Consider the following 27,463-nt stretch of genomic DNA (forward strand, 5'->3'; position numbering starts at 1 on the left):
TGTCATTGTTGTTTTGCTGATTTTGTCCTTCCCACCAGCAATCACTGGAAAAATTTTGACTATCTCTTCCAAAAATGAATTTGCACTCTTTTGAGTGCATCAGAACAATCCTCTTGTGTAGGCAAACTTTCAGTCTTCAACTGTACGCACAAAAAAAAGGCAGAAAGACTGAGACTTTGAAATACGAACAAAGCGCTCAAACCATGTGGAAAAAACAAGCTGCTCTTGTGCCAGCTAAACAAGGGAGCCTCTGTGATTTATTTAGAGGAACATGGGGCACAGGTTTGTAAGGAACAAAGTAGGTGGGTTTGGCCAGGGCCAGCCGACCCCTGGAATTCCTTGCCCAGAAGAACCAAACACACGGGATCAGCGCTGGTGCAGGGTGTGAGCGTGGGCTCGGGCAGTGGGGTGGCCTGGGACAGACAGAAACTGGATGTCACAGGCTAAACACAGCCCGTGGCTGGCTCAGAAATTCCCTGAATGGAAAATGCTTAGAAAGTGAGAGAATCTCCGGAGGAAGTCTCATGCTTGCTTTTCTCCCTTCTCCTCAGCACCTGTCAGAGACAAAGCACTGGGTGGCTTTGGTGGGACCTGCCTGAGCCACCAACCACCCCCATCACCATCTCTAAGGCTTTCACATTTTTCTTTAATTAAAAAAAAAAAAAAAAATCACACTCACACTGCCAGCTGACAAAAATTAGTCTCAAAAACCTATTTTTCCCCCCAGTGTTTGCATTAGAGTGTAAGCTGTTCCTGGAGGGTTTAAGTTTGCAGGTCAAGGCCCTCTGTAGGTACATGTAGAGGTGAGGCATTGACAACAAAATATGTCCCTGTCCTGAAACCTTCTTGTGATGCAGTGTTGGAATCTCCAAAGGGCTTTTCCGCTGTTAAACTGCTACAAAGAGTAAATGACTTTGTGCTGCTGCATTGTTGGGAAACATCAGCTCCAGAATATCAGAAGTGGCAGAGAGCTCCTGGCAGAGCGGCATGACACCGTTTGTTTATGGGGGTGAACCCAGGATCAGGGAATCCCAGAGTCACTGAGGCTGGAAAAGCCCTCCAAAACCATCAAGTCCAACCTGTCAAGGTGATCCTCACCTTGCCCCCAGCCCAGAGCACCAAGTGCCATGTCCAGGCATTCCTGGGACACCTCCAGGGATGGGGACTCCAAACCTCCCTTTGCAGCTCCCTCCAATTCCTAACCACCCTTTCCATTAAGAATTTTTTCCTGATGTCCAACCTGAACCTCCCCTGTTGTAGGCTGTGCTTTGTCTTCTCTGGCCCTGAAGTCAAAATGAGATTTCCCCCCATCTCAATGTGAGCAGAAAGGTGTGGGCTATTTTATTTACCATATTCCCACAAATCTTCAATTGAAAGGGATGATTATTTCGCAAGAGTAGAATTCTGCCTTGTGAAGATGAATTGTAAATAGTTATTATGTATCTCATACTTCAACTTATTATTTCTGACAGGTCAATAGCATTTATCGGAGACAGAAGAAATAGGAACCTTCATGATGCATTTTGTTTATTCCAGAGAATAAATGTAAGAGAAAAACAAACTTGGATCAGCTGGAATACCCAGGATATTCACTTCTTTTCCTGTGCCACCATTCAATTATGACATGTTGACGCGGGGAAAGCAGAATGCCATTTCCAATGGTAAGATTTCCAATTATACCGCGTCCGTCTGTGCTCTGCACAAGTGTTTACACTCCTGGAAACACTAATAATTGAAATGACAAGAGTTTGGCTGGACAAACACAGCTTTAAAACATTTGTTTAATTTAGAAGGACTGAGAAGTGACAACACTGACGCACAAAATAAGCTAACATTAATTAAAAAAAAAAAACATTTCCAAGGTCCAGAGTGGTGAAAAATGAAGTGTGGAAAACCTCTGTGCCACAGGGAAGGAAGGCGAGGAAGGAATCCGTTTGTCAGCGCTGAGCATTCATTCAACTCCCCACCAGAATTTACATTTAAGAAAAAGAAAAAAAGCAGAAACAGTCCTTTAACGACAGTGGAGACTATTTTTGGTCTTTTAATACATTATTGTGGATTAAAGACTGGAAAGATTAGCAGACTTATACATATCATAACAAGGGAACATCTCCTCAGGCCGCCCTAAGTCAGTCTCATGCTGCCCTTCAGGCTCACGAGCTATTGTGACCTCAACAGACCAAACTTTCTATCTGGATGTAAATAAAATTATTGATTATTTACAGATTATCTACAGAATTCAACATGAATTGCATTTAAAATAGTTTTCTTCTGGAAAATGTAATTTTAAAAATCAAACATCTCACCCACAATGCTGTTAAAAAAAGACAACTCGGGGAATTCCGTACGAAAGTGACTTTTATTTCCGATGTGTTGTGCCTATGAGACAAGAGCTGGGTTTAAAAAGGTTTTGAACAGTGGTTGAACCAACTTGTACAGAGGAATAATACTATTTAACTTGACTATAGCCTGCTAACCACGGAAAAAAAATGTCCTTGTCATTAATGACCACATAATTAGATGACATGAGGGAGAAAAATGAGATTTTTTTTGCTTAGAAATAGCAACAAAAAAAGAAACAAAATGCGCAGCGAGCATACTTGTGCTTTCTGTGCATTTTCAACTTCTGTAATAAATATTCTTCACCTTGTAAAGTGCTCATGATCTGTTCTTTCCAAAACATCTGGACATCTTTTCCTTTCAGAACTTGAATTTACTAGAATGTCACTGATATCAGTCCTGGAAGTGCTGGAACGATTGCAATTTTATTTCATTCCTGTTGCCAAAATGCTGGCAGCATCATTCTGTCTTCCTGGGCAACGAAAAAAAAAAAATCCCCATGTGTAATGAATAAAGGAAAAACGACCTCTGATATTCATTTTTGTTATTTTTTACAGAAGATTACAAAATAAATGCAAAACTCCAAGAAGAGCCTGGCTTGCTGATGGTGCAGATTACACCACCGGAATCAGAGATTTTAGAGATAACACACGCGTGTGGAGATTGTCAAAGCAGCTGAGTCAAAGATTTCCAGATTGTCAAAGCCTTCTGGAAACCACAAGACAGAACTGCATCTTCTGAAGAAACCAACGCACAAAAATGGACTTTAATAAAGTGAGCACTTTTAAAAGCATGGCCTTCATTTCGTTGCCCAAATAGGATTTGAGCCCTTCAGAAAATCTGATTCCAGTTATTGATACCGGCCCCTCCAAAATCTGCTTCCTCTTAGGAAAGCTTCCCCCTGGATTTATTGCTGCAGATTAGAGGCTGGCACAAAGGGAAATTAGTTTATTGAGATCTTCCTAATGGTCCCCAGCACAAAAGAAACATCCCTGTGGTACAGCAGAAATCTGTAACAGGATCCAGACACAGAATAATGCCACGAGCATCGGGCACAGCCTCACCCCAGAGGTGGAGGCGAAGGTTCAACAGCAGCACAATGTTTCTAGAAGAATTCTTAGCTCACAGAGAACCCACGGCATTAGCTCTGAGCTCATCCACTTGGGTTTAAATATTCAAGAGCACTCTTAAATACCAGCTCGTAAAAGTCAATGGTCTTCCCTCTGGATCCAGCATTTTATGGAGTTTTCAGTTCTGAGACTGTGTTTTTAGATTTTTCAGGCTTGTCAGTCAACAGTGAAATGAGGAATCTCCCCCTTCAGTGTAACTTGCTAAGAATACAAACATATATATCTTTAAAAATAAGGAGCTAGATACAAATGTATAGAAATATACAACATCTATTTTATTTTGTATGTTATATAACACATACAGTATGTGTTATATATTATAAAAATATATAAGAAAAAAACCTCAGACAGCACTTTGTGTAGGTTAATAAGGATCAGCAAGAAATAAACCCTAATCTTGTAAGTTTGTTTATTGCATAGAACCTGATTCAAATCGCATATTAAAACACTGATAAAATCCCATTAAAAAAAGCCTCAGATGAAACCAATGACAGGACTTGGACCGGCGTGGGAAGGGTTTGGGTTGGATAAGGGAGATCAGTATCCACTTTTTGATTACACTGCACAGGAACTGAGTCACAAAGAAGGTAGATTCAATCATCCAGAACACTCTGGACTCGTGCCCAGGGAGAATCTCCCAGCTGATCTCCGTGGTTCATGCAGATCCCAGGATCTCTGCATCGGGGCTCTCGGATTGGGAGCGTCTGATCACGCCCAGTTTGATGGAGGTTTTAACGTGGATGAATATCCCAAACAGCTTCTGCATGGCTGATCCTCTTATCCCTCGCTTGGGCAAGCCGCAGAGGGGCAGGGAATAAATCTGGAGGTGGCAGGGCTCTGGGCTGGCGCCGTGGCACCGTGCCAGGGGAGGGCTGGCCAGAAATCCTCCCTCGGGGTCACAGCAGGGTGAGCCTGGCCAGGATTCTCAGCTGGAGCACAGGGTGGGAAAACCATAATGGCAGTTTGATGTCCTCCGTGTAAAGTGCTTTCCTGCAGCACAGAGTGCTCCTTGGAGAACCTGCAGCAGATCCTGACCGCGCCTGACCTCTCTCCAGCTTGTAAACAAGATGACAACCACAGGCAATACACATTTATAGATATAAAATAACGAAGAAAATTAGGTCAGATGCTGCTGTCACGGAAATCTGTGGCATTTGGTGTAATAGAAAGTGGAAGAATAATGATGAAGAGAATCTCGAAAGCTTTGTTGCAAGCTTGCTGGGAGAAGAGGAGCAGTTTGGCTTGAGCATGGAGAACACCCTGGCTCTGAGGCTGTTCCCTCTGATGGCTTGTCCCTGGAATGCTCTGAGGGGAAGTTAAAAAGGTGGGACGAAAAAAAAAAAAAAAAGGAGAGAAAGTCTGTCCTTTTACAGCCTCCACGCTGTGCTTTTACATCTCAAAAGTTGTCCCTTGCAGATCTGCTCCCTGCAGATCCAAACTCTCACAGAGAATTATTTGCCCCCGAGGCTTCATAATTAGACATTCCCGAGGAAGAAACTTAACACGGGAATTTTTTTAGACAGCATTTAGATAAATTTATCAGAGGAACAGACTGTTTCACAATATTTGGGTCACAGCAGAACTGTGAGAGAGATTCTCCGGGTTTTCTGTGCAGGAAATGAGAAGGCGGAGAGGAGGAAGGAGCTGTAAAATGCTCTCTGGTTTTGTACACTGTGAGTTTAATGTATGTGAAAATTGGAACACCTTCATGCCTCTGCAGGAGAATACAGGCCTGCTGTCACCTGGAACACTTGTTAGTGCCAGCCCTCTGACATCTCAGATTCCCACAGGAATGGGGATTTTAATACCCACAGTGGGTGCTTGAAGTAATTTAAGATCCAGGACTATAATCATAATTATTTTGCTAACTTCAGAAAAAAAATTCAGAAACATCAGTGGTAACTAGGAATGCAACTTCCCCCTAAAGTTTGCTACTGAGTGAAAAAAATATTTTTAAGAATTCTATACTCACTATTTACTTTTTCTGTGACCAAGACATTCTGTCAGGTCAGTATGTGTTTGTGTGTTACTGCATGTTCACCTCCAACATCAGAGAATCGTTGAAAGGCTTGGTTTGGAAGGGAGGTGAAAGTTTATCCTGTTCCAACCCCCTGCCATGGGCAGGGACACCTTCCACTAGACTCAGCAATATTAAAAAAAATAAAATAATAATAATAATAATAATAATAATAATAATAATAAATATATATATATTTTCACCAGTATGTAACATTTCACCAGTCACCACCAGGTGGAACAAAAGAAACAAAAGCTGGAATCTGAGTATCTGATCCTTACAGGAGAAGGATGAGACTGCTGGTCCCATTGCAGCCCCAAAGGCAAAGATGGAAATCTGCAGCAGGCAGGGGCTGGCACATGGCTGCACTCAGGCCTCTCCTTAATATTCTTCCTCAGTGTCCCCAGTCAGCACATCCCTGTTGATTTGAGAAACTTCTGCATGTTGACCTGGCTGTGTGGTGCATTTTGTGGTTGGAGAAAAGCCATAGAATCTTAGAACAGCGCAGTGCAGACCCAGCCCTCGCTGTCCAGCAGGACAGGTCCCCAGCAAGTGGCAGGAGCAGAGTGACACACCCTGTAATAGCAGGAAAATGACAGCATCAACCAGAGAAGCAGAACAACAGGCTAGAGGGAGGACAGAATCTGGCTCATTAGCTGGGAACCGTTACCTCCCTGACCTTCAGTCTGCCTGGTTCTCGAAAACTTCCTGCATAATAACTCCAGGAGAGACCAATTCCAGTCTGAAAGCCTTTGCTTATCTTATTATCTTGTGTCCCGATTATTATAATGTCTTTTCCTGCTGTTCTGACGGCTCCAATTGATCATGGTGTCAATGAACAATGCTGCTGCTCACATTGCTTTCATCATCAGTTTTTTTTCTTCTTCTCCATTTTTCCCCTCCTTTTTTGTTTTTACCATCACTTTCAAGGCCTTTTCTGATTTCCCTCTTCCTCTCTCCTGTTCCTTGCAGAAACCCCTCTGATCAACCAGCAGTGCCAGTCTCCATCATTTAATTGCTGCCTTTTCAAACATTCACTCTTGATCTCTGCTTTGCTGCCCTTCACATTTTAGCTGGGCAGCAGCACTTGTGCAAAGGCGGTTTGTTCACATCCTCCTGCACGTTCTCCCTTCAGGCTGTGTTAGCACAACCCCAGGTAACAATGAGACTGCTGGGACACTGCTCTGGCTCACATCACGCTGGCTGATATCCCCTCAGAGCGTTCCTGCACTGCTTTCTCTGCTTGCAGCTGCCATTTCTCTCCTGAGGCTATGACACTGTCTGGGCTAGAGACCACCACTCTGCCCTGTGTTTGTGCAGTCTCTGAGGACACAAAATTCTGCTCCATTCTTTGGTTCGCAGGAGCTGCGATATTAAATAGCTCACATGTGAAAGGAGTGGGCTGGATTTGATGGAAAATCAGCTGATGTATGTAATTGCACACAATCACAGCAAGAACTGGGTCGGTTTTGCTCGTGCTGTGCCAAGGTGAATCCATACGATAATAGTCACATTTTCATAGAGTCACAGAATCAGAGAATCATGGCATCACAGAATGGTTTGGGTCGGAAGGGACCTTAAGGATCATCTCATCCACCCCCCCAGCCATGGGCAGGGACACCTTCCACCGTCCCAGGCTGCTCCAAGCCCCGTCCAACCTGGCCTTGGGCACTGCCAGGGATCCAGGGGCAGCCACAGCTGCTCTGGGCACCCTGTGCCAGGGCTCCCCACCCTCCCAGGGAATAATTCCTGCCCCAAATCCCATCCAGCCGTGCCCTGTGTCAGTCTGAAGCCATTCCCTGTGTCCTGTCCCTCCATCCCTTGTCCCCAGCCCCTCTCCAGCTCTCCTGGAGCCCCTTTAGGCTCTGCCAGGGGCTCTGAGCTCACCCTGGATCCTTCTCTTTTCCAGGTGAGCACCCCCAGCTCCCCCAGCCTGGCTCCAGAGCAGTGGAGCTCATCTCTCATGATTAACTCAGTGTCCTCCAGTTTCTGGAACATGCACAGTTGTTTGTAACACACTTTCAGATGTTTCTTATTGCAGGGAATAAGTTTTCAAGAAGAATCGCAACGTTGGCAGTCACTATACAGTTATATTCATAAATATTCTGTCCCCTGTCCCTTTCGCATGCAGTTTTAAGTCTCGGTTTTAGGAGCGGTAAAGTTTTCACACTCAAAATCTACGGAAAATGAACGCGCAGGTAATTTAACTCTTTTTTTCCCCCCTGTTTTTTAGTACCGAGAACTGGAATTTCCCGTCCAAGGCAGAGCGCGTTGCGTCCCCTGCTGCGCACGGGAAGAACTGCGACCCGAAATTCCCTAAATTATTCCCATTCATTCCCGGTATTTTAAACACAGAAAAGGATAAAATTCAGGTATCGGGCAGATCTAAGGAAGGATTTGAGCCGGAGGCAATAAAGTTCATTAAAGCAGCGTGCCTTGAAGGGAAAAGCTACTTGTGAAAGAGAGGAGGAAAAAGCAGGCTGTGACAAATGGAAAAATAATCAGATGTAAATACAGAAAATGAAGTCAATCTTTTTCTGTTGGTTTAGCAGTGGTACTTTGCCCTTCGGCACCGTCCATTTGGTAAATACTCCGAGCAGGACATTCACAGAGTTTTCTTTCTGAGAATAGCGTGTTCCCGATTGTTTAATGTTGTGGCTAAAATTCATGTTTCAAATACAAACAGAGAAATTTCATAAAACAAAAACAAACTATTGGAGATCCCAGCAGTAAGAGCTTGACATAACCCAACTTCTCAGAGAGCTCCAAATGTCCCTCACTCCCCCTCACAGGCTGTGAGTCAGCAGGAGGAGGATACTTAGATTAGAAACACCAAACTGTGGAACAATCATTACACAAATGTTATTTTGGTTGCTCTTCAGATGCTCCTGCAGTTAAAATCTGCTAAGTTAGGAGAACTGCAGTGATCAGAACCTCAGCTGATACCTGTCGAGTTCTGACTTGATGCCCCAAACTTGCAGCGCCACAGCAAGGCTTTATGCCACCCAGAAATCTGATTTATGACTCTCCGTTGTCACAAACAAGAACAGGAATCATCATTTCAGGCTTCCTGCAGTGCTGGCACTGAGCACGGTCTCGGCTGCTTTTGGGTATCTGGTAATTGGAAGACAACAGGAATCAGATCAAACGGGGCCCCGAAGCCCCGAGTTTCAGACCAGATCATCATCTGTGTAAACTGGCATGAGGTTGGTACATCCCTGGGGGCACATCACCGTACCAACGTCGCTCCAAAATGGATCATTTTGCCTTGAAATGATTTTGCTGTAACTATCAGGGGTCTCTGGTACACAGAAATGTCCACGTTCCAGTGATAAACACACGTCTCAGAGTGACAGGGTTTTTTTATTCAACCCAACTTTGCATTCCAAATATCCTCGTCCTCTGCAGATGCTGAGAACGCTGTTTTCTCTAACACCATCGGTCCCAACAGGAGATGCTCTGCAGAAACAACCAGAGAGGAGCCTGTGTGGGGCAGAAATTGCCATCTGAATTCCTGCATTATGCCCCAAACGCAACATGTGATGCTTGTTTCAGCCTTTATTAGCGGAGACACAAGGAAGCTTTTATCTTCTGTTTACTGGCGTGGCAATAAACACAAAGAGTTAATGTGTAACCATCCTTTTGTGGGTTTTTAAGGGCAGAGCTCTGGCCCGGGGGGCACTCGGGACATCGGGGACTGGCAGGGATGCAGCCCCTGGCACTGCTCGGGTGCCTTGTGGCTCTGAGCCACTGCGCCCTCGCGTCCAAAGGTGAGTGTGTCTTCCACTTCCCAGCGACTATCCCATCCTGACCTGGGGATGGGGGAAACTGGGGAAAACAACGGCATTTTAAAGCCTCTAGATAATCCAGCCAAAGTGTTTTGAACAGGGCTTTTCTCTGAAAGCTTTTTGTCTTTTTTTCTTCTCTTTTCGCTTTCCGTTCTTTCCTCTGTCTCTCCCTGTGGTGAGTGAGTGGCTGTGTACAGAAGCGTACAGTGAAGGAAAGCAGAAGAAAGGAGAAACGCTGACGGATGTTGTGGGGCCCAGGCTGTCTGGGTGCCAGGGGGGAACCGTGTGCGCCAGGAATGAACCTGCTCCATCCCTGCTCACCCATCACCCCTCCATGCTCACACAGCTCCTGCTTCGCTTTTCTCCTCCTTTCCCCCACACCGAGGGCTCTGGGCTGTGTCTCAGTCTCCTCTCCCTGTGTTTTCCATTTATTTCTCCATCCTGAGCTCCGTGTCCCTCTGTGCTCTCCCCTGGATGCCAGCAGGAGCCTCTCTCCATGTCCTCAGCAGGAGCTCAGGCTGCACCCTGCGTTCCTCCCTCGCTGTTCCCCTCCTGTTCTCACCCTCTGGCTGATGAGTTGCTCCTGCTGTCACCGTGTTAAAGCTGTTTGGGAAGCAGAGCTGTCTCGTGGAACAGAGGGTCTACCCCAGTGAACAGAAAAATCGGGGAAAAAAAGGGAATTTAATTCCAAGAAAAAAATACCTGATTTCAGGCTGATCCCTGCCAAAGTGATCTGGATTAAAAATGAAAGGCATTTATTTGCTTCTAAATCCTTCTCACTCTGTTTTGTCCAAGGTAGTTTACTGTAATTGACTCACTTTGTGCATCCCCTTCATCAATCTGTTTTGAAGGAAAAGTAAATTTTAGTTTAAAAAGTGCCACAAAATCTAACTGGCACCATTGGTACAGCTGCTGAGGAGAAGGAGAACAACACATTTTTTTCTGAGCCATCAGCTGCCTCAGGAGGACAAAAGGACAGCTCAGGGCAGGGACATACCATAACTCATAACAACAGAGGGGAAAAAAAAACCCTCCAATTTTTTACCCAGTTTCTTGTAAACTCCTTTCCTCCAGTCTGTCCCAGGCCACCAGAAGTGCTGTTTGCCACCCTGAATGTAGACAAAAGGGTGTATGAGGTGGGCGAGGAAGTGGAATACACCTGCCGGCCCGGGTTCATGCCCAACAACGGGCAGAGGAAGTACACCTGCCTCCCGACGGGCAAGTGGCCCTTCAACACCCTGCTCTGCCTCCGTGAGTAACCACACAGCTCCTGCTCCTGCCCTCGTGCTCCTGAGCAGCGTTAGTTTCGAATCCGCGGGAGGAATCGGCTGGATTTAAACGGATCTCTCTCCGGTGGTTCTTCCCTCGCCTGTTGGAAGCAGGGTGTGGAAGAGGGTTGGTGATGGAAAAGGATCTTCCCATTTGTGTCCCACACCTGCCCTTCAGCTGCTGCTCCTGGGTGGGGATGGAGATTGGAGGTGGACAGGGAGAACCTTCATCCCCCCCCAGCCCGGCATCTCTAACATGTGCTGCTTGATAACCCCTGCATTTACTGCATCCCTCAGGGGCATTTTCATCATTTCATTGCAGAGAATTTACATTCCTCAGACAATCCAGTGTTAAAAATATTTAATCCTTGTATATATCCAAAACTTGGATTTTGATAGGTGCATAGAACGGCCAGACTTGTGGAATGTAGTGCATGGGAGTGGAGAAATGTGAAAGACACCAGGATGAATCTTTATGATCTACTAGTTCCCATTATAATGAAATTATTATTTCATGCTTTATGAGTAAATATTACCCTTTTTTTTTTAATATTTAATAAACAGCAAAGAGATGTTCCCCTCCTCCACCCCTGCAGAATGGGAAAATGGATTTTGAAGAGCTCCAGTACCAGAGTAGTGTAACTTTTTCATGTAATCCAGGGTAAGTGTTCCCTTCCTCATGCTGCTAAATAAACAACCTAAATCACATTGTAGTACCACCCACTGCCATACTGCAAGACAGAGAACATTGAAAACTGCACATAAAAACTCATCTACATTTCAGAAGTCATTAAAAAAAAAAAGAAAAAGCCTCTCTGTTGATCCACCTGTCTTCAGTCTTGGCTATAACATTATGGAGCTTTGCTACTCCAAAGAAAAGTCTTACAAATATGGAAACCACCAAAATAGCAGAGATTTTATGCAAAAAAATTATTCTGGACTGCTTTCCCCTGCTTTTCAAATCCTCTTATTACATCATGAGATGAAATCCTATAGCAGAGAGTAGATAATCTCCATCAAAGTTATGCTATTGGGCTCTGAAGGTTGGAAATTGTGTTTCTATTCCATTCCAAGCTCAGTAAATAAAAACATGAGCTTCATCCTAGCTCACCTGCAGTAAATGCAGTTTTGCTCAAGGCTACTCATTACTTTAGGAAGAAGGATGCATTTAAAAAAACAGTTATGGTCAATGCAGGGAAGAATTTGATAGTAGCAGGTATTTAATAGTACTTGGGTGATTAATGACTAAACAGGGCTTACCTGGAAGGTCACAGGTGAGACACAGCCTAGAGCTCACTGAAAAGTGTCAACAGCCTCAACAACCTCCTTCTGTAAAAGAGGAGCAAGATAAGGAATGAATAAATTCAACTATGGCACCAAGTGTAGCAATGGGGCGTGATTTGATTTTGTTAATTCTAATTTATTGCTTTTCAGCTGGGTGATATTGAAATGCCAGGCACGTGATGAATATTTCTTTAAAACTCAGAGTAGACGTTAATAGTGTGAGTACAGAGGATGGGAGAGAAGTATGTAATGTGCATATGGAAATTGAAATGTCTGGGATTAAAATGCACCTCGGTGACCTTAGTTCTTAAGAGCACTGAGTTCTTTCCAGCATTTGATACAAATTGCCATAATTAACTGGGAACTCCTCCCAAAAAAAACCTGTAGCATTTGCATTAGCAATCAATATTTGCTATTTGCATACGTCAATCCGTTGTAGAAATTAATATGTAAAACAGAATATAAAGCTGAAACAACAAAACATCTTGTTGTATCGAGCCTTCTGCCTGGGTCTTTGCAATATTTGGATATTAACAGTTGGTCAGATCTGATTCTAAACTTCCTTTGACGTCAGGAATTGCTAAACTAGAGAAGGATTTCAGAGCTGAATTCTTCATTCTGTTTATGAGAAATGAGAGGTCTTTGATTGATCTCCCTCTTCTGATAACCAGGTCTGTTTGTTTCCAGCTACAACCTCGTTGGGTCAAGAACGAGCCAGTGCATGGCCGATGGAAAATGGACTGGAACTCTTCCACAGTGCCAACGTATGTGTTTCAATCAAAAAGAACTATTCTATCCTTATTCCTGTTCCAGAAATATTCCTTTCCATGGCTCAGAATTATATATACTCTTATTCAGAAGTCTCCTCCAGTGCTGTGCAAAAGCTGGTTAGGAGAAATCAAGCAGGATGCTGCATATTTGGTTTTGTATGTGTGGGTTTTAGAGAAATACAGTTTAAAGGTCTGAACAAAAGGTCGGGATCAGGGATGCTATTTACAGCTGGAGGTAAGATGCTTATCCACTCAAATTCCTCCTCCCTGTGTATAAAAAGAGGATATTGTCATGCCTTTGTACTTATGCAGGGTTTTGCTATAACCCATCCTGCAAAACCACTTGACTGAAGAGCAGTGATATTGTCTGAAAAACCCAGCAAAACTCATGAATTCCATACTCTGAGGCCCCTGACACGTTTAATTTAAATTACGTTTTGCCAGCTATGATTCCATGTGGGTTCACTTAGTCATAAGAACCTTGCTCCTCTGATCCCACAATTATTTGATCTTTAAGCCTTCATTTTCTGGATGCTGTGCTTTTGTAGCGGTGACTTGCGCACCTCCCCCGCTGCCGGAATTCGGGGTCCTCTCCTACCGTCGCCTACATCCTGGAAACGTCTCCCATTTCCTGGACACAATCCAGTTTGAATGTGTCCCTCCTCTCGCCCTGATTGGGAATGAGACAGCCACCTGCATGGCCAATGGCAACTGGAGCAGCATTCCAGTGTGCAAGGGTGAGTAACTTGCTTTGATCCACGCCAAAAAATATTCCTGAGAATTGCACATACAAAACGAAATGAACAACGATATTTGAATTTGTTTTACAACCGTAATTGCAAACACGCAGCGCCAAGTGTTCTGCAGCTGAATTCTGCAATCATTCAGGCTCGTGGATCAAGGGGATTGCTAACCCATGACACATAACATGAGATTGACAAAACATTTGCTGCAGGTATAAAGGTTACACAAACAAACCCTGCTAAACATGGTGCACAGTGGGGAACCTGAGCCTGGCCTCCAGCGTGCAGCCAACATTTGATTCTAAGTGCTCAGATTCACCTCAGAAAAAGCCAAACTTACCCTCAGTCCTAAAAGTCTCCCTGCTTTCTGTTAAATTACATCACGTTTAAGTCATGTTATAACCACAGATTGCAACAGATGTGTGTTTAAAGCAAGTAATGTTTATTTATTTTCTGTGGTTTTTAAGTTGTCTTTTCCCCTGGTTGTTTCCCTGTGAAAGAGGCTGCAATGAACCACCATGAATGTTTTTATACATTTTTTCAGGTTTACAGTTGTCTTTTTGACCGGTGACACTGATAAATCTTTGGGTTTGGTTTTGTCTCCCAGTTGTCACCTGCCCCACTCCGATAGGAATAGAGAACGGGTTCATCGAGTTTGCTGTGCGCAGGACGTATCACTACAATGAAAGTGTCAGCTTTGGCTGCCAGCCCGGCTATGTGATGGAGGGATCCAAGCATTCCCGCTGTGAGAATACTGGAAACTGGTCCACAAAGCCAGTCTGCAGAGGTGAGCACACCCCATCCCTGAGAAACCAGGAATCAAATGCAACTCTTCCACCAGACCACTGCTCTCTGACTGTAGGGTTGTCACTCCTCTGTGCAAGAGCTCTGCTCAAAAAGAAGCCACAAAAGGAATTGCAAGGCCCTGATAATCTAAGCCCGCTCCCAACACTGAATGTTGTATGACATGATGAATCTGGATTGACTTCAGTAATCAGCCATGTAACTTTATTCTGTCTGAGTATTTCCTCTGCTCTCCCTATTTAATGTCATTAGAAATTACACTGAGGCTGGATTTCTATGGGAAACTTTTGACCCTGTGCTTCAGGGTCTGAATTTCTTCAGCATTTGAATACCAGCAGAAGTTCTGTCTATATATAGGACACATTTTTCATTCCCAAATGTCACCTATACAGAATTCTGACGAGATCTAATCTACCCCCTTTTCAAACCTGCTCCTTATAACTGGGTTTTTTTCCAGCACCATGTAAAATACCAGTTAAGAAAGCTGTAGTATTGTACAACGGTGAGAAGAAGAGAGTTCAGAATGACCTGAAGGATGGCATCCTGCATGGGGAAACTGTGTCCTTCTTCTGCAAGAACAAGGAAAAATCCTGTGCCTACACTGTAGATGTGGCGTGTGTGGATGGCAACTTCACGCTCCCTGCCTGCTTTAAAGGTACGAGCCAGGCTGCTCACAAAGCAGCTCCTGGTGGAATTACAACTGCCTGGGTGTGGGGGATAATGTCATAATTCATCCTCAAGCCCTGCTTGAGTGGCTTTTTGAATTATTGGGTATTTGAGGAGAGAATGCCCAGCAAGAATTTTCTTTTGGTTGTGTCAGAGCCCTGCTTTAATTCCTATCCTGTTCTAGAAGATGTTACTTCTAGACATTACCAACCCAAAGAAAAGGCCACATGTAAAGTATTCTAGGATTTCGCAAATCCTTGGATCAGCACCTTATTTAGGGATAAAAAGCCTGAACACTGCTGCAGGTTTGAGAACCTGAGATATTCCCTCCTATTCTGGTGAGTTATTCTCACCTTTTGCTGATCAGGAAAACACTTTGGACCAAAAGTGTTGAAAAGCAGCTGAGGGCTGTGGGGAGGAACTGATGCTGGAGGAACAGCTTCACAGGCACGCAGGGTTTTGTAATAAATAAACAGACATTACCAACTTTGCTAGCAAGAGGAAATGTTTCACATTTGTTTTGTCATAATTCCTTGCGTAGAATTCTCCTTGTAAGTTTTATTTTCATTTGTAAGTGAAAGAAAAGCACAGCCTATGCACGATGAAAACATCTCACACTTGGCTTCTGATGCACGTAGCTCAGCTTTATTAAGATAGAAAATAAAAGTGTATTTCTTCCAACAGTTTCATTGTGATGCAAAGATTGACTGCTCACCTTGCTGTTGTTTCCAGCTGTCACATTTCAAGAATTTAACCCAAGTTCTTCACTTGTCTCCAACAGAACGTGGCTTTTTTTCAACTCTGGTGAAGAAAGACCCTTCAGACATGAAAGCATGTGAAGATGAAGCCTGAAGCAGAGAAATAACCCAGTACTAAATTTCTGCCTTACTGAGACAGAACATTCCACACACGAGAGGAAAACTCAGGTCCTGTGAGTGTAAATTTCCAGGTGAACTCTGGAATCTGTGAATGCTTTTTTTCCCTCCCACCCTCCCCACCAGTCTCTTCCACAAGCTCCAAAACATCATTTCAGCCATTAACTTCCACTCTCTTGTCCCTGCCTTCTTCCAAATCCCTGCACTACAGCTTCTCTTTCCACATTCCCAACGTTTATGCAACTGTAAATGACTTCCTCAATAGCAGTCGCTTTACAATAAAGTGATTTTTCAGCCACTAGTGTGTTCTTATTTAATATTACCTAATCATCCATCAGATCTTTTAGCTCTGGACTGATTTATAGCAAAAGGCCTTAATCATTAGTAATTACTGGGCTCTGATTCCATTACCACTCCCCTGTGACAGGGAGTGGACCTTTAATTATAGATAGACAGAGGGTCATGAGCCTGGGGTTTTCCAGAATTTACGTAAGTAGAAAGACTGAGATTTCCAAATGAGTTTAGAAGACAAGTATCCAACTATGATTTAAACATCAATAGCATCAAATAAAGGGGGTTTTAATATTTGTAAAAAAAAATTGCTTAAGTTAGTAAGACTATTTAAGTTTTTGAGATTCTAATTTAATGTGAAACTGTTTTAAACCACTGTTAATTTTTACCTCTGTTTCAATATTACACAATATAATTGCTTCAGTTTTTTGGTGTTTTTTTTTTGTTTTTTGTTTTTTTTTTAAAGACAACTGTACACCATTGAGCAACAGTTCTGATCTCTGGTCATTAAGCAGCTCTGAAGTAAATTGTACTTTTAATTTGATTTATGATACAAGCAGCTCACTGGTATGAGCCAGCCTGGCAAATTTTGTGCTTATGTCTGTATTTTCATTCAGAAGAAGAAATTTTAATTTCAACATACTAGAAAGTGATAGAGAAATATTTGTGGTACACTTATACTAAATTATCATGAGTCATACAGGGTTCCCTCTGCAGTTTAAATGCCTTTTCTTTGACAAAAAACATGAGCTCCACAGTAAGTAATAACCCACCACAGAACTTTTACAACGACCATTTAACATTAAGATCAAGCTGCTTGTAAGATGGTAGAGCTGCCATTAAAGAACTCTGAACAGATTCTAATTCTCTTCTTCCTTTCTTTTTTGTAAGGCTACATATAAATATTTTAATAGCATGACTGATATAATTTGTCCTTATGCTTCCTATTTTTAAGGAGAGATTGAGGCAGCTATTATTTAGTACTTTGTACTCGCAACAATTTAATTTTCTAATGTAGCCAGGCAAATTCATGCTGGCAACTGAGGTGGGTATTTTGTTGGTGCAGCATGTGCCGTATTTTGGTTCTGAACACGTTTAGGTGGGATCCTCAAATGATGTTTACAGGCCAAGATACCCGTAAGTCCTTCTAACACATACATAGCTCAGCTGGCAGAAGCCAATTCATTTGGAAATCAAATTTAAATGTGGTGTGGATCCATCTCTAGGACTGGGATGTTCGGGACAGTTGCTGAGATACCAAACACGGTTTAATATTAACTTGTGCTTCACAGCAAACCCCGTGAAGTTGGCAGAAGTAAGCCAAGTAAGCAGTCACTGCCACCCAAATGCTGCTTGCCCCTGAAATGATTTGTGTTTTGCACAAAGAACAGCTGCCCCGGGAAAACAGAGGTTTTGCCAAGGAGATTTTCCCAGTTCTCCTTACCCATGCAGCAGGATAATGACTGAACAAATCAGCCAGCCCTGCTTCCTCGCTGGATGTGAAGCACTGCAATACTTGAAAGGATCACCCTTAGGAGCCAATGTTCACATGCTGAATTTATTATCTACTCTCCTGAAGCAAGAAGAGGGAGGGAAAAAAATCTGTGGCCTGTTAACTCTTTGAAGTAGTGAGGTGTTTGTGAATCACAACTTTCCAGACATGAAAGATTTGCACAGAAGGGCTGAAAAATAACGTCTTGCAACTCAAAGTGTTCCAGAAACTGGTATGAGGCAGTGAAACCTGCCTTCATTTTTTTTTCCTGTATTTTTGAGATGTTTGAAAAAAATGCCTTAAGCTGTGTTCATGTTACTTGTGTCAACCTGCTGAGACAATTAAAGAGATAAGCGAACATGGTAAAACGTGGTGCAAAAAAAAGTATTGAATATGTTTTACTTAAATGACCATATTTTTACAATTCAAATTGGGAATTTGTTCTGTATTTTGGTTGGGATATCTTTGTGTTCTGCATCAGTGTGTTTACAGTGATCTCCTCAGGAGGGTCAGGACACATCAGTTCTCCTCATGTCCAGGCTGCAGCTTTGGATGGAGACAAGACCTCAGTCATTTCTTCAATCTTTTATTTTTCTTTATGTTTTTTTTGGACAGAATTTATGCAATTGTCAAATCACTCCAGGTAGGCTCCAGCCTCTCTGGCCACCCTGCTCTGCCTTAGGAAGCAGACCCAGAAACTGGATCTATTCCCTCAGGAAATTTCTCCTGGAATAGTGGTTCCAATCATTGATTTTGCTTGGCTTCATGTTCTTTTTTATCATATTCCAACAAATTCAGTTTTTCAAAGTACTTTGTGATGAGTATGACAAAGATGTATTCAAATCTGAAGGCAACGTGCAGAAACACAGCAGCCCTACTCTGCTGCAAGAATCTACCATGGATTTAACACAGATGAAAAGTGTCCCGTGTTCCAATATATATCAAATGACAACTATTTTAAATTTGGAATCTAAAGGTAATAAATCATCCTTGTAAAGTATTCTTGAGATTCTACCGTGGTTAAAATAATCCATCACTGATTTTTGGACTGTTTCTGTGCAAATGTGGGTTTAAGGCACTCAGACTAGGCCCCAGTGTAGCTGTCAGAGCTATCACCCCACGGAATCATTCCTGCTGAAGATTAGCTGAGAAATCAAAGAAAACAGCCAATTTCCTACCGTACATGTAAGGATTTCTTGTTTGATGTGTGTGTGCATCTGAGTCAAACTCAGAAGTGTCGAGGAGTTCAAGATAAAAGCACTTTAGACACTACACACAGAGCAAACCCCATGACAGATTTTGGGGAAAGAGAAATAAATGAATCAAAGAGGTCAGAGGGTTTATTTGGGATCATACACAATCACTTCATTCACTAAGGAAGAGACTGAACAGCTGAAAGATTTCTCTAATTCTTTTGGATTAATTGATGGTTTTCTTGAAATGGCTACAAAACAACAAGTACAACCCATGGTTTTTGTGCAGAAGTGTCAGGCATGTGCTTTGAAATTCTTCTATTCTACAACACCCCCTCATGTTCTCTGTCCTTGGGATAGGACATGAACAACCCAGAAACCATCAGCAATATGGTGCATATTTAATAATTTAAAGTGAGCTCAAAAACACTTCATTACCTACAAGAATATACTTGAACAGATTTTACTCAGAAACTGTGGATAAAATTGGCTCTGCAATTATTAGAAGTTCTCCTGCAATTTCATTCTCATTTTACCCACTCATGTTTCTGGGACCCAGCCCCCATTGCTAGGACTGAAAAGCTACTTCTGATTTATTGACCTTTAACTTCAGGGTGGCAAGTATTCCTCAGTAAGCTCTGAGTAGAAACATTTTTTTCCCCTCAAAATCGATCATAATGAAGATACAAAAATAGATGTTGCCAATATCCAGCTATCAGGAATTAAATGACACATCACAAAGAACCTCGAGTTGTCCCCCACTGCTGCTGTACCCTCACCTTTCTAAGTCCAGCTCTCCTGTGCTTACCAGGCACCAAGTCCATCCCCTGCATATCATATCAATGAACCAATCTCATTAAATTTATAGCACAGAATTGTAGAATTGAGTTGGAAGAGACCTTAAAGCCCATCCCATTCCACCCCTGCTATGGCAGGGACACCTTCCACTGTCCCAGGCTGCTCCAAGCCCCAATGTCCAGCCGGGCCTTGGACACTTCCAGGGATCCAGGGACACCCTGTGCCAGGGTCTCCTCACCCTCCCAGCCAGGAATTCCTTCCCAATCTCCCATCCATCCCTGCCCTCTGGCAGTAGGAAGCATTCCTTGTGTCCTGTCCCTCCATCCCTTGTCCCCAGTCCCTCTCCAGCTCTCCTGGAGCCCCTTTAGGCTCTGCAAGGGGCTCTGAGGTATCTCCAGAGCCTCTTCACCCCCAGCTCTCCCAGCCTGGCTCCAGAGGGGCTCCAGCCCTCTGAGCATCTCCATGGCCTCCTCTGGACTGGCTCCAGCAGCTGCAGGTCCGCGCTGTGCTGGCCCAGGGCTGGGGCAGCTCTGCAGGTGGGCTCTCATCGAGGGGCAGAGGGGCAGAATCGCCCCTGTCCTGCCGCCCACGCCGGGGCTCAGCCCAGGGCACACGGCCGGGGCACCTTGAGCTCCTCACCCACCAACAGCCGCGTCCTTCCCCAGGACTGCTCTCCATCCGTTCTCCACCCAGCCCGTGTTTGTGCCGGGAATCGCCAAACCCAGGGCCAGCACTCTGCGTTTGGCATCTCCCGTTTCTCCCTCGCAGCTCCCCGAGGCTCTGCTGGGGATTCCTGAGGCGTTTTCCGTGCGTGCCTGGGTGGATCCGTAACTATCTACAAAGGGACGTGAATTTGGGGGAGAGCATTGGGTGTAGCCATGACCGCACTGCTGGGCTGTGGTGACATTCATCACTTCGGGCAGGAATCACAGAATATTCTGAGCTGCCAAGTTCATCCAGCCCAGCCCACAGACACCCCAACAACCTCACCCTGGGCATCCCTGGCAGCGCTGTCCAAACTCTCCCGGAGCCCTGACAGCCTCGGGGCCGTGCCCTTTCCCTGGGGAGCCTGGGCAGTGCCCAGCACCCTCTGGCGGAAGAACCTTTTCCTAAAATCCAACCTAAACCTCCCCCGGCACTGCTGCAGCCGTGCCCCGGTTCCTGTCCCCGTCCCCAGAGGGGAAGAGGCCAGTGCCTCTCAGAGCTGTGACTGCGTTTCCGCGGTGCCCGCACCAGCGTCTTCCTCGCACTCCTCACTCCAAAGAGCTTTGGGGACGAACAACTCCCCAGCCCAGTCCCCTCCCACCGCTGCGGGCTGTGCTCGGGGTCTCCATCCCCGCCGAGGCCGCCAGGGCCGGGCCGGGCCGGCCGCGGTCACCGCGGAAACGGAAACGCGCGAGGCCGGGGCCGCCGGGAGCGGGGCCGGTTTGAACGTTCGGCCGCCGCCGCCGCCCTGCCCCGCCGCGGCCGCGACCCGCAGCCCCCCGAGGTAACGGGGCAGGGCCCGCGGGGCCCGGCCGGGGCAGGGAGGGGTGCCGGGGACACTCGTGTGCGCCCCGGGCCGGGGCACGGCCGGGAGCTGGGGCTGAGCGCAGGGCAGGGCCCCGGGGCGGGCCCGGCGTGTGCGGCTCCGCTGGCGCAGGGACGCGTTCATTGCTGGAACGTGCCGAGGAAAGTCCCCGCTCCGCTGGGAAACGAACGGCGCGGCAGCGAAGAGCGCTGCTCCCTGCGGGGCTGCTTCCTTAAAAACAGTCCTGACAGCATTGTTGGTTCTGTTACTTGGAGCTATCGCTCTGCTTGCTGTTTTCCCTCCTTCCTCCCCCCGCCTTCTTTAAAAAAACCCCCTCTAATTCTAAGGAATACTAAGTTAGGAGTGCGGTATCACACAAACGCCTTGAGGTGTTTTATACAAAGTGGGTGCAATTAATATACTTATTGTGTGGTTGGCTATTCAGTTTCAAATCTAAACAAGCACGTTCTTGTAGATTACACTGAGTGCCTGCTATTTACAAAGAGCCCGGTTAGTTTCATGTTTATTTCAATGTAACAACACGTCCAGTTTCACTTCCTGTATTGTTCCAAGCGCATCTTTGTGTGGCCTAAGGTGAAGAGAGACAAATGTAAATGATAGACTAATGAAGAGAGACTGATGTAAAACAGTATTTTACCTTTTCTGCGTCGATGTCATTAATTTTGCAGGTTACTTCGTGTGCTTTCAAAATGAGCACTGAAGACGAAATAAAGGAAAAATTGGATGCGGAATTAGATCGCTGTGTTGTGGCTATGAAGCCCTATGTCCTTAACCTGCAGAATAGTTCAGGTACATATGGTAAAATGTGCATTTAAATGCTAATAACAAATAATAACAAAGTCTTAGGGACTGACAACTATTATATGTAGTTGTGCCACTTAATTTAACCAGGGACTTTTATCTCTGACATTACAAGGAACAGTTTTGATGGGGGTTTACACAACTTCTAAAGCTGAATGTTTTAGGTACCTACTGCGATTGTTTGACCTTTTCTGTCTTGTTTTCATGATGTAAATGTGCTTTTGCATCAATACATTAACATCTGTCTTTAAAAACCTAGATCAGTAGAAACGAAAAGCTTTTAAAGGGCATTATTTTTGAGATAGCAAATATTTTTTAATTATAAAGTTGTTAACATTTGTTCAGCAATGTGTAACAATAGGAACATTGATTAATAAATGATGTTGTATAAATCTAATTTTTACAAGCTGGTTATTATTAAAGACACAAACCCTACAAATTAAGAGCTTTATGTGTAAACATTTAACCAAATGAATAATTTCCTCATCTGGTAGCAAAGCTTGTGCAAATAGAGATTTTCTTTTTTAAATGGATGAGGATTTATTGTGTATTTAAAGTATTAATGCTCATGCAAGCTGTAAGTTGTAGTTTATGGCAGCTCTTGCAGTGAGCACAGAATTCCTGGTGTTTCCAACTCCATGCTGTTTCCAAAAGTGATGTAAACTCCTGGTAAACGTGAATTTATAGAAAATGTTTGTGCAATATGGAAATTTGAACCATTGTTAAACACTGTTTTTTATTCCAGGTTCTTACCATTTCTTTTATTTCGTTTGGTCATTTGGGAGTTTGTTTTGTTTTAAACTTTGGTGTAGATGGAAGAAACCTACAAAATTGGTGACCAGTGATGGCTTCTGTTTTCTGCATGTGTTTGATTTGCTCTGAAAATGTATAGTGACCACATATATTTGTATTTTCAGAAAGAAAAAGATGCTCACTATGGATTAAAAAACTCTGCAAACCTTCAGGAGCAGGCATAGGAATAGTGGGAAGGGAGAATCGAAACTTGTATGCAAAACTGTTGCTCCACATGCTGCAGAGAGGAGTTCTGGATGGTCCCTTCAGCCAAAAACCAGAGGAAGGAATGCTGAGAACTTTGCCTGCCTACATGGTGAGTGTCATTTCCTGATGAGACAAAATTGCTAAAATGTATCCTGGAATTGCTATTCCGTCTTAGGCTTGGCAAAAATGTGACAAACGACTGTGAATTGGTTGAGTGGAACTGTGTGTGATAAACAAAGGCATTTCTTGCAGCTGATGCTGGGAAAACCTTTCAATGGGCAAAACTTTTTGAGACCTGTATCTTCAAAATTCTGGTTAGAATGCTTATGAAAATAGGTGTTTGAAGGAGCAGAAAGGTAATATTTTTCTAGTTCTTTGGAAAAATGTAATGAAAGGCCCTTGAGGCTTTCTTTTGTCCTAAACGGTAGATGGTTCTTGTGAAAGGAAAATTGTTCTTAAAGGTGGTGACTTTAGTAGCCTGAGAAGACTTTAAAATTCACACAGACATTGTTAAAGCTGCAGTTTGTTTTCTGAAGAGCTGAATATTCTGTGTTAACCCTTAGCATCAGCTTCAGTGACATAACAATGCCAATTTTTGCTAAAACTACCCATCCTGCAAGAAGTATTGGAAAATATTTACACTGTTGCCATGAATTCCCAGGAGTTGGGAAGGTGGCGTTTGCACCCCTCACTGACTTCACTGGAAAAGGAACGTTTGTAATGCAGATAGTCCTGCAGGAAGTGACATTGAGGGTGTAAAGAATGTATCTGTGTAAATATATTTGGTGTTGATTTTCTATTTGTTCTCATTCTAGTCAGTTTATTTTGATGAGCCAAGTTCACCAAGAGTTCAGAACAGCAGCCCTGACTCCTTACCTGAGTGGGTGGTGGGAGAGCTGGGAAACCATGACAGTAACGTATCCTCTGTGGAGGACTTACCTTCAACAACAGCTCCTGCACATGGGTAAGGTTTCTGTCCTTGTTGTAGCAGTGTTTGATTTGTATTTAATAGATGTAAGCTCTAGATGTCTCAGTTTGTATAAATTTATTGCATTCCCTCATGGACTCACCATCAGTCTTTTTGCTTTATATACAGAAACTCTGCTAACAGCTTCCATGTAATGAGAACTTCTAGACTGCTCTGTTCTTACTTTTTTCCACTATGTCTTCTTCTCAGACTGCTTTGGATCTTCTCCAATGTCCCATCCCTCTGTCCTCTTTCCCTTCCTCTTTCTCCTCCTCCTTTCAGTTCCAGACACTTGGAAAATCAAAGCCTACATCTGTAGTCTAAGGCCATGATGCTGAAAGCAGCTGTTTTATTAAATAGCAAATAATTTTTAATGGCTTTTTTTTTTCCCTGTAGGTTAGAAATACAAACAAGCATACAGACGGTAGATTTAGAGATTGTTCTATGATTGTTGCTCACAGGTTTTTTAGAGGAAACAGAATAGTGGCTGCTTGCAGATAAACAAGTTTTGCTGAGCAAGATTTAGGTTTTTGATTTGCAGCAGCCAAGGAGCTTAAACTGCATCCTTAGTCCCAATCAGCTGAAAATAGAGCTGCTTACAGCAGGGAGAAAGGGGTGAAATGTGTCATGTTATTAAGGCTTGTTTTCCTGTTGGCTTAGAAAGATGCCCCTGCAGTATTGAAGGAGTGACAAGCTGGTCATTTGGACACTTGGAAAACTTCAGCTCTATTCTGTCCTAATTTGTGGGAAACTTAGGTAAATTCTGGTTTAATCTACTGTTCTTAAGTATTTACTTTCTGGATTTTCTTTCATAGTGCAACTTTGTGCTGGTTATCAAGATCTGTGTTCTTTTTTTTTTTTTCTTTATGTGGCTGCATTTCTGTCATGGATGGAATTTCCTCTTGTTTGCCCATTTTAAAGTCTAGTTAATGTTTAACCTCTCTGAAATCCTTAGAGGAGGAAGCACTCTTAGACATGGAGTGAATATCAGTCAAAGCTCAGTAGGTGCTGTACAAGAGGAAGTGAGTGTTTGCGCTGCTTCTGGTTTCATTTCATTGTATTAGAAATACATTTTCAAGTTTAGTTTCAGAATTCTGATGCTTTTTTAATGTCTTCACTTACATCTTTCATAAGTGGCCACCATTAGCTGTTCTCTTGTAGGCACACTGATGTTTATGCTGTTTATCATCATTTTTCACTCATGTTTTTAGATTTTCAGCAGCGATTTGGATAAGTGAGAGATGGGTACTTGCAGGTTAAATCACATTAATACTATTGTATTAATTTTATTAATACAATAAAACTCTTCCTCTTCTGTATCCATTAACTGTGCATAATTCTAGCAATCATTTAAAAAGTTACTCTTATGTCTGAGGTCTCTGTCCCTCCTTTTCTTGAGGATCAGGGGCTCTTCTGGTTGCTTGCACTCATGCTGTGATAAGAACCTGTGGTTTTGATAACAGACTTGTAGTTTAAGAACCACAGGCAGAGAATGGAGAATTTCCAGTTGAGTTATGGTATTACTGCTTTGGGCTCGGTGATACAGAGAATTGTTGGGATGAGATTTGACATGATGAAAACAAGGAATGCATCATGTTTTAGAAATGTTTTGTGAGACCTTGGATAAATTGTTGTTGTTGTTGTGCTGTGTCAGGATACCTGGCCTGGGTCTGACCAGGTTGTGTCAGTCCCTGGGAGCAGCAGCATCAAGTTGAAGCATCACTCTGGGTGTTAGCAGGAATAAAACAGCACCAGCACAGCTCTCCTTGTTAGGCCCAGTTTAGCACACTGCTGTCTCTACAAGGCCATAGTTGTGATATAAAAATACACCTAATGACTCTGAGTTCCTGACTTGTACTGCCAGCTGGGGTGGGACTTGCATATTCCTCCTCCTTCATCCCACTGGGGTTTGAGGAAAGCTGAGGTGCGGTTCCATCTATTCCTCTCTTCTTTGCCATAGTTCTTCTCTCTTTTGCTACCTGGTTTATAGTAGAGTATTGAGTATTTGATATCTTCTCCCATTCAGTGTCTGAACCTGAGATTCAGCTTGGTCTGGCAAAGTTCCCAAAGTAATTTTTGTTGTAGTGAAGCTTTTATTTCACTTTTCCCCTTTTATCCTGTGGGAACAAAGCAATGCCTAAACTGGTGATCAGAGTGGTTCCCAAGACTCCGGTGACTTCTCCAGACACCTGCATTGCAAATTAGTCTCTGGATTCCAGGTTATTCCATGCCAGGAGAAGCAAGTAAATGTAATTGAATAATATTGCTGGTTTAAAGGACTCTGGGAATTAAAAATCACTTGTACAGGCACAGCTCTGCCGGTGGATGCTTGGACCAAAAGTGGGGCTGTGTCTAAGGAAATCTGAATTTGTGTTGGAAAATTTTGATTGTCCTGTAGATTACATAAATTAATCTGCACAGCAATAAGAAAGTTAATTTCCCTGCAAGTCTTGCAGAAAAATACTGAAGGTAAATATTTCAGCTGTAGTGTTTTGAAAAACGCAATATATTTACATATTTAATATTTACTTAAATGTGACCATGTTAAGATATTACCTATATCCAACGTATAGATCCTGTTTTTCTTTGCATTTACAATTTTGTATGAGCAATCAGTGCAGGTAAAAATGCAATATATTAAATATTTGTGTCTGTGCAGTTTGTAGGGAGAGCCAGCAGATGGTGACCGAGTTCCACTGTATTTGTCTTCTCTGAATGTGCAGGGGCAAAACTGCATCCACGGGCAAGGAATTTGTGTAGTTGGATGAAAATTTTGCATTCCAGCCGTGACTCAGTTCCTACAACGTTTTCTCAGGGCAAAATAGATAATGTCAGTGAGACATGTTTGAGTAACTACTTGATATTCTTTATCTCAAGATTCTCTCTTTTCAAAGACCCAAACAAACAGAGAAATTCCTTTCATAGTGATTTTTATCTTGCAATACAGATAATTCTGTGTTGGACGGCTTTGACTTTTCTCTATGAAGTTGTTTTTCTACTTAAATAAAAACTTTAGATAGATAAACCTTACTTGCAAACTGGGGTGTGGATGAATAAATCCGACCAGCTGGGGCTGGAAAGGTGCAGCTGTATTTTGAAACGTGAGAGGGTTGGTTTGAGAAATGTTTAGATTGGTTTGAACAGAAACCTGGGCTTTATGACCCCAGGAAAATTCTACTCTGTGTTTATAGAGTGGGCCTGAAAACATTGTTAAATGTTGGTGTGTAGTCGTGCTGGACCAGGAGGAATCAGTGAGTTTGCCTTACTTTGCTCCTAGAAGGAATATTTACTAACTCTGATCATCCTTCACTCACCTGCAGTGAGAGGAAAATGAATTCATCTTGTGCATTTTGGAGCCTGACTTACCTTAGCAGGAGGCTGGAAAAGGGAGTGGACAGGTGGTACATACTTGATATGAGCAAAATTGTGTCCATCTGTAATAATCTTTCCAAATTCTGTTTGTAGAATCAAGTAAAGGAGCTTCCTTTCCAGCTCCTCTTCAAAAGAGCAAATACAGAACCAAGAATACATCCAGACTTCTGTTCTCCCTTTGGTCAATTTGAAAATATTTCAGGTAGCTTGGATTGGTTCGTGTATTTGTTGATACTCCTGAATCTCTGAATGACAAGGGCATGAATTCTGTTTTCCCTCATTTTTAACAATTGGAACTTTATTCCATTGTTTGGTAACCTGAGTATTGCTCAGA

The 27,463-nt window shown here is 43.3% G+C and overlaps 2 protein-coding genes across 6 annotated transcripts in view; both read left to right on the forward strand.

Annotated features, from left to right (window-relative positions):
- The first annotated feature begins 9,143 nt into the window (after nt 1-9,143).
- Nucleotides 9,144-15,983, forward strand: APOH (apolipoprotein H). 2 transcript variants are annotated; one of them, XM_040081696.1, is made up of 8 exons: nt 9,146-9,257; nt 10,350-10,526; nt 11,108-11,204; nt 12,515-12,591; nt 13,146-13,334; nt 13,948-14,127; nt 14,602-14,799; nt 15,592-15,983. In XM_040081696.1, the coding sequence occupies exons 1-8, from the start codon at nt 9,194-9,196 to the stop codon at nt 15,660-15,662; spliced, it is 1,053 nt and encodes a 350-aa protein (XP_039937630.1). In that variant the 5' UTR covers nt 9,146-9,193; the 3' UTR covers nt 15,663-15,983. The 2 variants fall into 2 exon arrangements, with proteins under 2 accessions (XP_039937631.1, XP_039937630.1); XM_040081697.1 differs by lacking the exon at nt 10,350-10,526 and having other exon boundaries at nt 9,144-9,257.
- Nucleotides 15,984-20,889: 4,906 nt separating this feature from the next.
- Nucleotides 20,890-27,463, forward strand: part of CEP112 (centrosomal protein 112) — a 157,420-nt gene continuing 150,846 nt past the window's right edge. For all 4 annotated transcript variants that reach the window (XM_040081786.2, XM_040081787.2, XM_040081788.2 and 1 more), the window contains exons 1-4: nt 20,890-20,948; nt 21,659-21,779; nt 22,709-22,899; nt 23,606-23,754. In XM_040081786.2, the coding sequence (XP_039937720.1) occupies nt 21,680-21,779; nt 22,709-22,899; nt 23,606-23,754 (440 nt within the window). In that variant the 5' untranslated portion in view covers nt 20,890-20,948; nt 21,659-21,679. The remainder of the gene's footprint in view (nt 20,949-21,658; nt 21,780-22,708; nt 22,900-23,605; nt 23,755-27,463) is intronic.

The sequence above is a fragment of the Hirundo rustica genome, chromosome 18 (genome assembly GCF_015227805.2).
Source record: "Hirundo rustica isolate bHirRus1 chromosome 18, bHirRus1.pri.v3, whole genome shotgun sequence".
NCBI lineage: Eukaryota > Metazoa > Chordata > Aves > Passeriformes > Hirundinidae > Hirundo > Hirundo rustica.